The sequence below is a fragment of the Panulirus ornatus genome, chromosome 48, assembly GCF_036320965.1.
Source record: "Panulirus ornatus isolate Po-2019 chromosome 48, ASM3632096v1, whole genome shotgun sequence".
NCBI classification, from domain to species: Eukaryota; Metazoa; Arthropoda; class Malacostraca; order Decapoda; family Palinuridae; genus Panulirus; species Panulirus ornatus.
Genome location: NC_092271.1, coordinates 21637588 through 21652162, shown reverse-complemented (window position 1 = coordinate 21652162; position 14575 = coordinate 21637588). Strand labels below are relative to the sequence as shown.

At 39.5% G+C, this 14575-nt stretch overlaps 1 protein-coding gene across 7 annotated transcripts in view; it reads right to left on the bottom strand.

The window, feature by feature from the left end:
- Window positions 1–14575, bottom strand: part of Ogdh (oxoglutarate dehydrogenase Nc73EF) — a 111661-nt gene that overhangs the window by 57635 nt on the left and 39451 nt on the right. For all 7 annotated transcript variants that reach the window (XM_071690112.1, XM_071690117.1, XM_071690113.1 and 4 more), the window contains exons 7-10: window positions 10803–10890; window positions 9801–9947; window positions 5134–5313; window positions 506–686 (exon numbers count right to left, since the gene is read on the bottom strand). In XM_071690112.1, the coding sequence (XP_071546213.1) occupies window positions 506–686; window positions 5134–5313; window positions 9801–9947; window positions 10803–10890 (596 nt within the window). The remainder of the gene's footprint in view (window positions 1–505; window positions 687–5133; window positions 5314–9800; window positions 9948–10802; window positions 10891–14575) is intronic.

Below are 14575 nucleotides of genomic sequence, written 5' to 3'. Positions count from 1 at the left end.
TCTCTAAAACTCCTGCCTTTACCTCCCTAACCACCCCAACCATAAACAAATTAAATAAACATGGGGACATCACACACCCCCAGCCACAAACCGACATTCAATGGGAACTTATCACTCTCCTCTCTTCCTACTTGTACACATGCCTTACATCCTTGGTAAAAACTTTTCAATGCTTCTAGCAACTTACCTCCCACACCAAATACTCTTAAAACCTTCCATAAAGCATCACTATCAACCCCATCAAATGCCTTCTCAAGATCCATAAATGCTAAATACAAATCCATCTGTTTTTGTAAGTATTTCCCACATAAATTCTTCTAAGCATTTAAAACAAAATATAAAAACATCTAACTAATAACACCATTTGAATTTTGTGAAACTGTTGAAACCATACATTCTGTTTTGACAGTCTCTAAACACTGAACCTTGGGGGGAGGCTGGCTGTCCTGGTAAAAGTGGTCCATGAATACAACTAAGTTCATCGGCGCACTCTGTTAAGACTTACCCGTGCAATAAGGGGATGATCGAGACATTCGTGGGTCAGTAGTAAAACCAATCTGGTTGTTAACAACGATGTGGATTGTCCCATGGGTTGTATATTCTGGGAGTTCAGATAAGTGGAAAGTTTCATACACAATACCCTGACCAGAGAATGCTGCATCTCCATGTAGCAATATTGACAATACCTGGAAAAATTGCATATCATTAGTGTTTAAAAGATTAAAAAAATCCCAGCACAAAAGAATACCATAAATATATCTGACTAACATTTTTGTAGCTATTATATTGAAAAATCTGAACAAAAGGTGCTGAATTGCAAATACATCCCACTTAGCATTAAATCATTAAATCAAAGTTAATTCCAATACACCAATTTCTATGATTTCCAATATTCTGAGAATAACCAAGGGTGTGATAAACAGCACTTTTTATTCTTTTTAAATATTTCAACATTACCTATTCATCAATGGCTGACTAGAAAAAAAAATCAGAAACCAATAAAATGAAAAAATATTTAGTAAAATACTTAAACTATCTCTAAAAAAAATACAGGAGAGCATCATCACACTTACATTATGTTTAAAGGCACCAAAATTTGGAGTTGCTTAACTGGGTTGGAGTGATTTCATGTAACAATTCCAATATTCTCACATCATCACAAAAATCTTTAACCATCAATTATCTTAAAATTACCCCAACTTAGGAGGCTATTGCCCAACTTACAATGTTCTTTTACAGCTGAGTTAGGAAGGACTCAAAACCTTAACTACATACATGATCATGTGTTTGTGTTTTGAAGGCACATGTAGTGCTGCCTATGTAAGCTGACTAGCATATAACAGGAAAAGAAATATTCAACAGATGAGCAGAGGCTGGTCAAAATGTGGTCATTCAGATAAAAAAAGATAAAAGATACAAACCTTAAGTCGATTTAGGGGTAAAATTTGCATGAATCAATTTGAAAGATTTCTTGACAATTACCTCTTCCATGGACAGCAGACTTAAATAAATTGCCTCCTTATTTACAGTGGGAATATGCTGTTTAGGTTGGTGTTTATCATTCACAAATACATTTACATGTTCATCAAATAGCCAGTCAGTAAATCCATTGTGTGAAATATTCTTTTAAGAACATGACTTCACCATGAAAATGTGTAAAGCTGGATGACAAGGAAAATGCTCTGTGCAGAAGGGTTTTAACAACATTGACTTTAAAGTTAAAATGGCAATACATAAAAAACTAGTACAGGTTGCACCTCTTTAATCAGGCGCTCTGTGGTTCAGCAACTCTCATGGTCCGGCACATTTTGAATCTGCCACCAGGGTGGCACTGTTAGCAGTGCTAAGGTGCTAATATCAGTTTACACTGCAGCCAAGCTAATTAACAGTCCTGATAATTTCTTATATTCAGTTTTTTGCTGAAAATGAAAGCCAGAAGAGTCTGAAGTTTTGGAAAACTTTGAAAAGTACAGGAGTACAGAACTAGACAGTGCACTTGTAAAGTGGTTTAAGCTCTGACATAATGAGCATGTAAGCATTTCTGGGGAAATGCTTATTGAGCAGGCCAAAGTTTTTCATAGACAACTAAAGCTACCCTATGACTGAATATTTGCATGGATGGTTACACAAGTTTCAGAGGAGACATAAAATTTCAGCACATAGCATGTGCAGATAAAAGCATAGTGCTGACACAGGTGCTTGTAGTGTAAGGTTGTATTTAAAGAATCAATAAAAACCCCAATTCTCTATTAAACAATCAACAGCAATGTGTACAGGGCAAGAGAAAGTGTACGAGCCAGCTGCCTGGCTGGGACTGATACAACGCAGGCTAGCTGCCTCAATGATAATAATAAAGCAACAACAGCAACAAGAGTCAACTAAAGTCAACTACCAACCTATAGTCGTTCGTTACATTAAGCTGCAAAAAAGTTTGTACATGAATTTCCATAGTTAGTGGCAGCGGAAAGCCTAGCCCCAGAACAAGTGTATAATGCTAACGAATCTGCCTGTATTGGTGTTGTATGAAACAAAAAACTTTGCCTGAGATATTGGGGAGTCTCCATCTGGAGATACCTCTAATGTAAACTGATTTTATAATAAAAACCTTGTTTGAAAGACTTAAAAGTTGTATCATTTTCTATTCTAAGCTCTGTTCTACCTTCGAAAACAGAGCAATATGTATGCAGAGTGAGCTGGCAAGACTAGGGGTCGAGAATGTTTACATAGGGAGGTTCCCTTAGGGGTCAATTTCTGTTTTCTGGCATTTTCTGTGGTCTGGCAATAACTAGGTCCCAAGGTTGCCAGGATTACAGAGGTTCAACCTGCAAAAATTTGATTACATATGTCCACAAATTGTGATCATTGCATTTCTTAGTCATCAGGTCTAAAAAAGGGGGGGCTTGACATAATTTATATTCCTGTGGTAAAAACTATGTTAAAAAATATATATTTTTTTTTCATACTATTCGCCATTTCCCGCATTAGCGAGGTAGCGTTAAGAACAGAGGACTGGGCCTTTGAGGGAATATCCTCACCTGGCCCCCTTCTCTGTTCCTTCTTTTGGAAAATTAAAAAAAATGAGAGGGGAGGATTTCCAGCTCCCGCTCCCTTCCCTTTGAGTTGCCTTCTACGACACGAAGGGAATACGTGGGAAGTATTCTTTCTCCCCTATCCCCAGCAATACAAAAATAATTTTTTTTTCTTGCTTTGTCGCTGTCTCCCGCGTTTGCGATGTAGCGCAAGGAAACAGACGAAAGAAATGGCCCAACCCACCCCCATACACATGTATATACATACGTCCACAAATGCAAATATACATACCTATAAAGCTTTCCATGGTTTACCCCAGACGCTTCACATGCCCTGATTCAACCCACTGACAGCACGTCAACCCCAGTATACCACATCGATCCAATTCACTCTATTCCTTGCCCTCCTTTCACCCTCCTGCATGTTCAGGCCCCGATCACACAAAATCTTTTTCACTCCATCTTTCCACCTCCAATTTGGTCTCCCACTTCTCCTCGTTCCCTCCACCTCCGACACATATATCCTCTTGGTCAATCTTTCCTCACTCATTCTCTCCATGTGCCTAAACCATTTCAAAACACCCTCTTCTGCTCTCTCAACCACGCTCTTTTTATTTCCACACATCTCTCTTACCCTTACGTTACTTACTCGATCAAACCACCTCACACCACACATTGTCCTCAAACATCTCATTTCCAGCACATCCATCCTTCTGCGCACAACTCTATCCATAGCCCACGCCTCGCAACCATACAACATTGTTGGAACCACTATTCCTTCAAACATACCCATTTTTGCTTTCCGAGATAATGTTCTCGACTGCCACACATTCTTCAAGGCTCCCAGAATTTTCGCCCCCTCCCCCACCCTATGATCCACTTCCGCTTCCATGGTTAAATCCGCTGCCAGATCCACTCCCAGATATCTAAAACACTTTACTTCAAGTTTTTCTCCATTCAAACTTACCTCCCAATTGACTTGACCCTCAACCCTACTGTACCTAATAATCTTGCTCTTATTCACATTTACTCTTAACTTTCTTCTTTCACACACTTTACCAAACTCAGTCACCAGCTTCTGCAGTTTCTCACCTGAATCAGCCACCAGCGCTGTATCATCAGCGAACAACAACTGACTCACTTCCCAAGCTCTCTCATCCACAACAGACTTCATACTTGCCCCTCTTTCCAAAACTCTTGCATTCACCTCCCTAACAACTCCATCCATAAACAAATTAAACAACCATGGAGACATCACACACCCCTGCCGCAAACCTACATTCACTGAGAACCAATCACTTTCCTCTCTTCCTACACGAACACATGCCTTACATCCTCGATAAAAACTTTTCACTGCTTCTAACAACTTGCCTCCCACACCATATATTCTTAATACCTTCCACAAAGCATCTCTATCAACTCTATCATATGCCTTCTCCAGATCCATAAATGCTTCATACAAATCCATTTGCTTTTCTAAGTATTTCTCACATACATTCTTCAAAGCAAACACCTGATCCACACATCCTCTACCACTTCTGAAACCACACTGCTCTTCCCCAATCTGATGCTCTGTACATGCCTTCACCCTCTCAATCAATACCCTCTCATATAATTTACCAGGAATACTCAACAAACTTATACCTCTGTAATTTGAGCACTCACTGTTATCCCCTTTGCCTTTGTACAATGGCACTATGTACGCATTCAGCCAATCCTCAGGCACCTCACCATGAGTCATACATACATTAAATAACCTTACCAAAAATATATCATCTATCAATATTCTAAAATCAACATATCAATGGCATAAAAAAGGTTCACTGTGACTAGAAAACTGTTTCAAGCCAGGCCACTTCATAACAACAAGGAAAAATACTGGAAAGGCAGGATCAAGTAGAAAACTCATTACAACTTTAACTTTCTTAAAAAAATCACAGCTAAACAAGCTACCTGTTCCTGGTGGTACCTCACAAACACATGACACAGTGATCAAGCATGAAAAAAAAAAAAAAAAAATTCAACCCATATAGATGGAAGAAAGGGAAGATGTTCTACTTAAGATCTGACATGTTCACTGTAATATTATAAATGTCAGCCTTACCTTGTTTCCCTCAGAGTCACCATGATAAAACTGTTCAGCACGGGTCTTCCCCTGGACAACTGGATCAACAGCTTCAAGATGTGAAGGATTAGCAACAATGGCCAGTCGGATATTTTTGTTTGTCACCCGGTTCAGCCGCTCTTGATAGGTACCTAAGTGGTATTTAACATCACCAGAACCCTAGAAGAGACGTTTTCAAGTAATCAGAAAGGTAAAGAAATATTTCATACAATGCAAATGCTATGAAATATAAAACTACAAAGACAGTAAACATATCCACTTGAATTCCTCCAAATGATAATTTTTTTGCATGTCAACTTCTAAAAGACTTACTTTGTTACTTTCATCAGAAATCCATTTTCAATATGTTCTGCATGCTAGGCACAATTTTTCTAAATATCTGTGTCTACAGGATAAGAGGTTTCAATAAAATACTCTATACAACATCAGGTCACACCAATTTTTTCTACAACTGGCCATAGGGCCTAATGTAAAATTTTGTCCATACCCTTCCAATCTTAGAAAGATGCTAAAGGGGCTCGAGCTATAATCTACAAAAAGGAATCCCCACTTTAACCCATTCACTACTGCCACAGAAGCTGGATTTACAATCTGAGTCAAAAATTTTTAAATTTTTTCTTTTGTAAAAACATATATAGTGCGAACATGAATACAATACTAAAGAATAGAAAATATACAACATATAAAAGATTTGGAGCCAAATAAAGTGTTAAGTGCAAGCCATGTGATCACCCTCTGATACATCATTCATCAACACTCCTCAATCCTGCACATGCCCATTAGCATGCAAATATTTAAAATAATCATCAATTTGTGATACTGTATTTGATCTTAAACTTTATATTTACATGCTTTTGTTCATAAACGATTACTCTATGATACTACGTACATCCACTAGTAAACAATGAAAAAACTCATAACAAAGTGATTATACAGAAGCTTTTGCTACTGCTTTAATGTGTATATTCACTTGCAACGCAGCTTTTGTTCATACATTTTCTTTACAGTTATTTGTTCATAAATGAATACTCTATAATATTGTAAAACCACATAATAAATTTCAATACTTCACTGCAGCATAAAAGTTTACAATATTCATCAATGTTACCAGTATATTAGCAGTACTACCCACAAGGGTATTTGAAGGGTTAGTGACACATATATAGTAAGCACTCCTCTGCAATTATGATGAGGCAAATGCTACTGTTGTAGCATAAAAGCATACAAAATTCAACAACTGGTGATGCTGATTTTACTCTAGTAAGTATGCAGCCAGCAACCACGGAGGTATATTACCAGTACTACCTGCTTGGGTATTGGGAGGGTTAGTGACAGCTGTATAACTGATACTGCTGTAGCATAAAAGTTTACAAAATTCAACAACTGGTGATGCTGCTTTTGGTCTCGTTGGTAGGTAGCCAACAACCTGAGAGATATATTACCAGTGTTACCTGCCAGGGTGTCAGGAGGCTTAGTGACAGCTGTATAGTGAGCACTCCTTTGCAATAATAATGAGGTAACTGCTACTGTTGCAGCATAAAAGTTTATGATATTCATCAATTGGTGATGCTGCTTTTGGTCTAATTGGTAAGCAGCCATCAAGTAGGGAGGTATGTTACCATTTCTACCTGCCTGGGTATCTAGACAATTGCATAGTGAGCACCCCTCTGATCCAGATAAATGTCATTTCTTCCTGCCCAACCATTACTTGGACTGCTGGTATTCTGTCCAAATGCACACAATCTCTCTTTGTCATACATAACACTTGACAAAACTTAACTCACACAACTAATTCTTTGTAACTATAAATTTTCAAACAGTGAACACAGTACGCTAACCTTACCTTCTGGCAAAATGGTAGGATCAAAAGACAGAGGTACTTAGTAGGAACATTTAGGCAAGAGCATTGGGTAGAAAAACTTGGTAGAAGCAGTGGGTAGGAACATTAAGCAGGAGTATTAGGTAAAAGTAGTCAGTTGGAACATTAGGTAGGAGTCTCTGCAGTTGGAACATTAGGTAGGAGTCTCTGCAATGTGCAAGAATTGCCCTCTTCCAGTGGCCCGTGAAGGGTGAGGCACTAAAGTCTAATAAGCAGCAATGGAGTTCACTAGTTATGGAAACTACAGCCGTGGCCACGCCCTTGGGGGAGTTCCAGAAGGGAACTAGCATCAGAGATTTATGTTTATCTATTTATTACAACTCTGTTGCTGTCTCTCGCATTAGTGAGGCAATGCAAGGAAACAGACAAAAAAATGGCCCAACCCACCCACATACACATGTATATACATACACATCCACACATGCACATATACATACCTATACATTTCAACGTATACATATATATACATACCCAGACATATACATATATCCACATGTACATAATTCATACTTGCTGCCTTTATTCATTCCCATCGCCACCCTGCCACACATGAAATGATAACCCCCTACCCCCGCACGCACCCGAGGTAGCGCTAGGAAAAGACAACAAAGGTCACTTTCATTCACACTCAGTCTCTAGCTGTCATGTACAATGCACCAGAACCACAGCTCCCATTTCACATCCAGGCCCCACAGAACTTTCCATGATTTACCCCAGACGCTTCACAAGCCTTGGTTCAATCTACTGATAGCACGTTGACCCCGGTATACCACATCATTCCATCTCACTCTATTCCTTGCATGCCTTTCACCCTCCTGCATGTTCAGGCCCCGATCACTTAAAACCTTTTTCACTCCATCCTCCCACCTCCAATTTGGTCTCCCACTCCTCCTCTTTCCCTCCACCCCTGACACGTATATCCTCTTCGTCAATCTTTCCTCACTCATTCTCTTCATGAGACCAAACCATTTCAGTACACCCTCTTCTGCTCTCTCAACCACTCTCTCTTTATTACCACACATCTCTCTTACCCTTTCATTACCTACTCAACCAAACCACCTCACACCACATATTGTCCTCAAACATCTCATTTCCAACACATCCACCCTCCTCTGCACAACCCTATCTATAGCCCATGCCTCGCATCTATGTAACATTGTTGGAACCACTATTCCTTCAAACATACCCATTTTTGCTTTCCGAGATAATGTCCTCGCCTTACACACATTTTTCAATGCTCCCAGAACCTTCGGCCCCTCCCCCACCCTGAGACTCACTTCCGCTTCCATGGTTCCATCCGCTGCCAAATCCACTCCCAGATATCTAAAACACTTCACTTCCTCCAGTTTTTCTCCACTCAGACTTACCTCCCAATTGAGTTGTCCCTCAACCCTACTGTACCTAATAACCCTGCTCTTATTCACATTTACTCTCAGCTTTCTTCTTTCACACACTTTACCAAACTCAGTCACCAGCTTCTGCAGTTTCTCATCTGAATCAGCCACCAGCACTGTATCATCGGCGAACAACAACTGAGTCACTTCCCAAGCCCTTTCATCTACAACAGACTGCATACTTGTATCAGAGATACATATAGATAAACAGCTTTTGGTCTTACACTGATTTGTTATTAAAAGATTGTTCAATAACGCTGTGTACCTCATACTGAGCACATTATAACAACATTTTTACGAAGCAATTAAATAAATTTTGTAACTATGATGTTCTGGTCTCAATATCTTTTAAATGCATTGGTTCATAACAAATGCATTTCAGTATTGTATACACCAAACAGTAAAAAGCATTGCAACTTAATCATTGCCACCACCATAGGATAAATGTTTGAGACATTCATGGATTTGTGACACTGTTTTTGGTCTTACTCTGTTTCTCATGTTTGTTCATTTAATAAATAACAGTCCTATAATACTATGTACACCAGCATACCAAAATCATTAAAAACAAAATACAAAGTATTTTTCTATCATTATATTTGATCATTGCTTCCCACATTAGCACCAGGGAACATAAAAAGGAAGACCCATCCACTCATATATACATACACACACATACGTGTGCATATACATACATATAAATATATATACAATGAACCCTCGAATTAACGGACCCCAATACAATGGATTTCGGATTTAATGGACAAATAATACCACAGTACATTAAGTAATAATAATTCAAAAATAAAAATCAAAAAATCTCAAATGCTGCACTATGTGCATTTCATATCGCACTTGCTTCTGGTAGCAAGGGGTACACTGGCTTTGTTTTGGTCTCAGTCTGTTACCAAACCCTGCCTACTTTACAGTGCATGCGAAAAGTTACCTTCGGCAAGGCTGTATCATTGTCACTGATGAAACAGAGTATAGTCTTATCAATAACTTCTTACTTCAAAAGAGTTGACCTCATCCATGCTACTGAGTGTAATCCCCTGTTTGTGCTGTACATGGAGGGAGTTTTACACTCATCAAACATCTTAAATTTATGAATGGTATCTGCATTAACCAAATCCTCAAATTTTCAAGGCTTTTCAACATACACACCTTTATCTGAGTTTCAAGAGAATAATCTGTGTTTGCTTACTGAAGAGAGGGATTCTCTGCTGATATCCAGAAAATTTATGCTTAATGCCACTTCCCAATATGTACTTATTACACTACTACAGATATCTGAAAGGCAGATGATTGTCTACCATATATGTTGTATCTCTAATCAAAAGACTAAATGACTTACACCAAAACAGAAGTCTTACCTCATCACCAGCATCTAAACCAGCAAACTGTGTGAAGATATGCTCAAGTGGCTTCCGGCACACATTTGACAAGACATTGAGGCGGCCTCTGTGTGGCATTCCCATCACAAAACTCTCAACTCCCAGAGAAGTTGAGCGATCAATTACCTACAGCAATCATAAAATCAATTAATAACATGGATTCAAAGAAGCCTGCTTACATCAAAATTAAATCATGAAAAGATGCTTTTACTTTTACAGTAAACAGCTAAGTCATAAATTTATAAACCCATTACAGATAAGGAAACTCATCTTGGATAATAAAACATTCAGCAAGCTGTCCACATCATATACAAGACAAAACTTGAAAATCTTTAAGTTTACTCACCACACCTAAAAAAGCACAAAGAGCAAATAAAGAAGACCAAGAGATCAACAAAGACGGTAGCAGAATTAAGAGACCTATCTATAGGGAAAGGTTTGAGGCCTTACATTACCCACCATGGGAGAGAGAAGAGTTTAAGGGTGAACTGATCACAACCTTTAAGTTCTTAAAACAGAATGATGTAGAATATGAAAAATTCTTTGAAAAATGAAGGACTATAACATCTGGTATAAATCGAGGCAAAGCAACAATATTCTAAAGCATTCTAAGTATGGAAGTTCAAATACAAACAGTCTCCTTCAAATAGTCCAATCACAGAACATCTCAACTTCGACTATAGACGTCTTATAAACTTATTCCTATCATAACTTGTTTTCAATTACCATTCGGCTCCATTTAAACCTATTCCTTCTTGTTTCTTTTCAAATACTGATTCTTTCTTTGTGCCCTGAAAATCTCAACACCATATACTTCTTAATGATAGTAACTTTCTCACGTTCTAATAAAGTCCACTATCAGCACACTCAGACGCAACTTTTACTTAATCCCTTTAGACAGATACTTCAAAGTTTACCAAGTTTAAGTTCACACAAATATACCACAGGGATTCAGAAAAAAAATCATGCATACTAACATACCTGTTTCATGGCAGGTATCAAAATTTCACAGCCCTCCAGACCAAAGCGTTTCTCTGAGGAGAATTTTCGTGCCAAGAAAGCTTCAAACCTGTTGATCAAATGATGCACTTATGAGCACTTCTGTTAATCCTCTATTAATATCTATTCTAGTGAACCTAATTTACTTTACCCTATACCAACATAAGAAGGGGACAGTGGACCTACTTATATTTCTATTATTCAAACACTACCTGTTAGGTGTAATTTTCTCTTCACATGAAAATGATGGACAAAACATCTATGAAACCATTATCTTCAACTAAATTTCCTGTTGCATGGGGTAGATAAAATACATGTATGCACCACCTGTAGGAGGAATTAATATTGCAAAGCTGGGATTCCCAGCCCAACCCAACATTCAGGCACTTAGGCAAATACCCATTTTACCTGACAAAATGCTGTGGCCAACAGTGTTAAAAGACTCTTGAGTTTTACTTATGATACATAATCAAATTCTTAAGACATATAACAGTACATATATCTGTTTTTCCCTGCAAAAATCGTCCAAATGCCTCTCTCTTCTATTTCACTAATAATCTTACTTCTTCATCCCACCACTCACTACCCTTTCTAATCTGCCCACCTCCTACGCTTTTCATGCCACAAGGATCTTTTGCACAAGCCATCACTGCTCCCCTAAATACATCCCATTCCTCCCCGATTCCTCTTACATCCTTTGTTCTCACCTTTTTCCTCTCCTGGTACTTCCTCACACAAGTCTCCTTCCCAAGCTCACTTACTCTCACCACTCTCTTCATCCCAACATTCTCTCTTCTTTTCTGAAAACCTCTACAAATCTTTATCTTCGCCTCCACAAGATAATGATCAGACATCCCTTCAGTTGCTCCTTTCAGCACATTAACATCCAAAAGTCTCTCTTTCGCGCGCCTATCAATTAACACCTAATCCAATAACACTCTCTGGCCATCTCTCCTACTTACATATGTATACTTATGGATATCTCTCTTTCTAAACCAGGTGTTCCCAATCACCAGTCCTTTTTCAGCACATAAATCTACAAGCTCTTCACCATTTCCATTTATAACACTGAACACCCCATGCACACCAATCATTCCCTCAACCACCACATTACTCACCTTTGTATTCAAATCACCCATCACTATAACCTGATCTCGTGCATCAAAACTACTAACACACTCACTTGGCTGCTCCCAAAACACTTGCCTCTCACGATCTTTCTTCTCATGCCCAGGTGCATATGCACCAATAATCACCCATCTCTCTCCATCCATTTTCAGTTTTACCCATATCAATCTAGAGTTTACTTTCTTACACTCTATCACATACTCCCACCACTCTTGTTTCAGGAGTAATGCTACTCCTTCCCTTGCTCTTGTCCTCTCACTAACCCCTGACTTTACTCCCAAGACATTCCCAAACCACTCTTCCCCTTTACACTTGAGCTTCTTTTCACTCAGAGCCAAAACATTCAGGTTCCTTTCCACAAATATACCACCTATCTCTCCTTTTTCTCATCCTGGTTACATCCACACACATTTAGACACCCCAATCTGAGCCTTTGAGGAGGATGAGCACTCCCCGCAAATGACTGGGAGATGTATAAAAGAAAGAGGCAGGAGGGCAAGAGAAAGGTGCAAGAGGTGAAAAAGAGGGAAAATGAGAGTTGGGGTGAGAGAGTACCATTAAATTTCAGGGAGAATAAAAAGATGTTTTGGAAGGAGGTAAATAAAGTGTGTAAGACAAAGGAACAAATGGGAACATCTGTGAAGGGGGCTAATGGGGAGGTGATAACAAGTAGTGATGATGTGAGAAGGAGATGGAGTGAGTATTTTGAAGGTTTGTTGAATGTGTTTGATGACAGAGTGGCAGATATAGGGTGTTTTGGTCGATGTGGTGTGCAAAGTGAGAGGGTTAGGGAGAATGATTTGGTAAACAGAGAAGAGGTAGTAAAAGCTTTGCAGAAGATGAAAGCTGGCAAGGCAGTGAGGTTGGATGGTATTGCAGTGGAATTTATTATAAAAGGGGGTGACTATATTGTTGACTGGCCGGTAAGGTTATTTAATGTATGTATGACTCATGGTGAGGTGCAAGAGGATCAGCGGAATGCCTGCATAGTGCCATTGTATGAAGGCAAAGGGGATAAGAATGAGTGCTCAAATTATAGAGGTACAAGTTTGTTGAGAGAGCTTGGGAAGTGAGTCAGTTGTTGTTCGCTGATGATACAGCGCTGGTGGCTGATTCATGTGAGAAACTGCAGAAGCTGGTGACTGAGTTTGGTAAAGTGTGTGGAAGAAGAAAGTTAAGAGTAAATGTGAATAAGAGCAAGGTTATTAGGTACAGTAGGGTTGAGGGTCAAGTCAATTGGGAGGTGAGTTTGAATGGAGAAAAACTGGAGGAAGTGAAGTGTTTTAGATATCTGGGAGTGGATCTGTCAGCGGATTGAACCATGGAAGCGGAAGTGGATCATAGGGTGGGGGAGGGGGCGAAAATTTTGGGAGCCTTGAAAAATGTGTGGAAGTCGAGAACATTATCTCGGAAAGCAAAAATGGGTATGTTTGAAGGAATAGTGGTTCCAACAATGTTGTATGGTTGCGAGGCGTGGGCTATGGATAGAGCTGTGCGCAGGAGGATGGACGTGCTGGAAATGAGATGTTTGAGGAAAATGTGTGGTGTGAGGTGGTTTGATCGAGTAAGTAACGTAAGGGTAAGAGAGATGTGTGGAAATAAAAAGAGCGTGGTTGAGAGAGCAGAAGAGGGTGTTTTGAAATGGTTTGGGCACATGGAGAGAATGAGTGAGGAAAGATTGACCAAGAGGATATATGTGTCGGAGGTGGAGGGAACGAGGAGAAGAGGGAGACCAAATTGGAGGTGGAAAGATGGAGTGAAAAAGATTTTGTGTGATCGGGGCCTGAACATGCAGGAGGGTGAAAGGAGGGCAAGGAATAGAGTGAATTGGAGCGATGTGGTATACCGGGGTTGACGTGCTGTCAGTGGATTGAATCAAGGCATGTGAAGCGTCTGGGGTAAACCATGGAAAGCTGTGTAGGTATGTATATTTGCGTGTGTGGACGTGTGTATGTACATGTGTATGGGGGGGGGGGTTGGGCCATTTCTTTCGTCTGTTTCCTTGCGCTACCTCGCAAACGCGGGAGACAGCGACAAAGTATAAAAAAAAAAAAAAAAAAAAAGTTTGTTGAGTATTCCTGGAAAATTATATGAGAGGGTATTGATTGTGAGGGTGAAGGCATGTACAGAGCATCAGATTGGGGAAGAGCAGTGTGGTTTCAGAAGTGGTAGAAGATGTGTGGATCAGGTGTTTGCTTTGAAGAATGTATGTGAGAAATACTAAGAAGAACAAATGGATTTGTATGTAGCATTTATGGATCTGGAGAAGGCATATGATAGAGTTGATAGAGATGCTCTGTGGAGGGTATTAAGAATATATGGTGTGGGAGGCAAGTTGTTAGAAGCAGTAAAAAGTTTTTATCGAGGATGTAAGGCAATTGTACGAGTAGGAAGAGAGGAAAGTGACTGGTTCCCAGTGAATGTTGGTTTGCGGAAGGGGTGTGTGATGTCTCCATGGTTGTTTAATTTGTTTATGGATGGGGTTGTTAGGGAGGTGAATGAAAGAGTTTTGGAAAGAGGGGCAAGTATGCAGTCTGTTGTGGATGAGAGAGCTTGGGAAGTGAGTCAGCTGCTGTTCGCTGCTGATACAGTGCTGGTGGCTAATTTGGGTGAGAAACTGCAGAAGC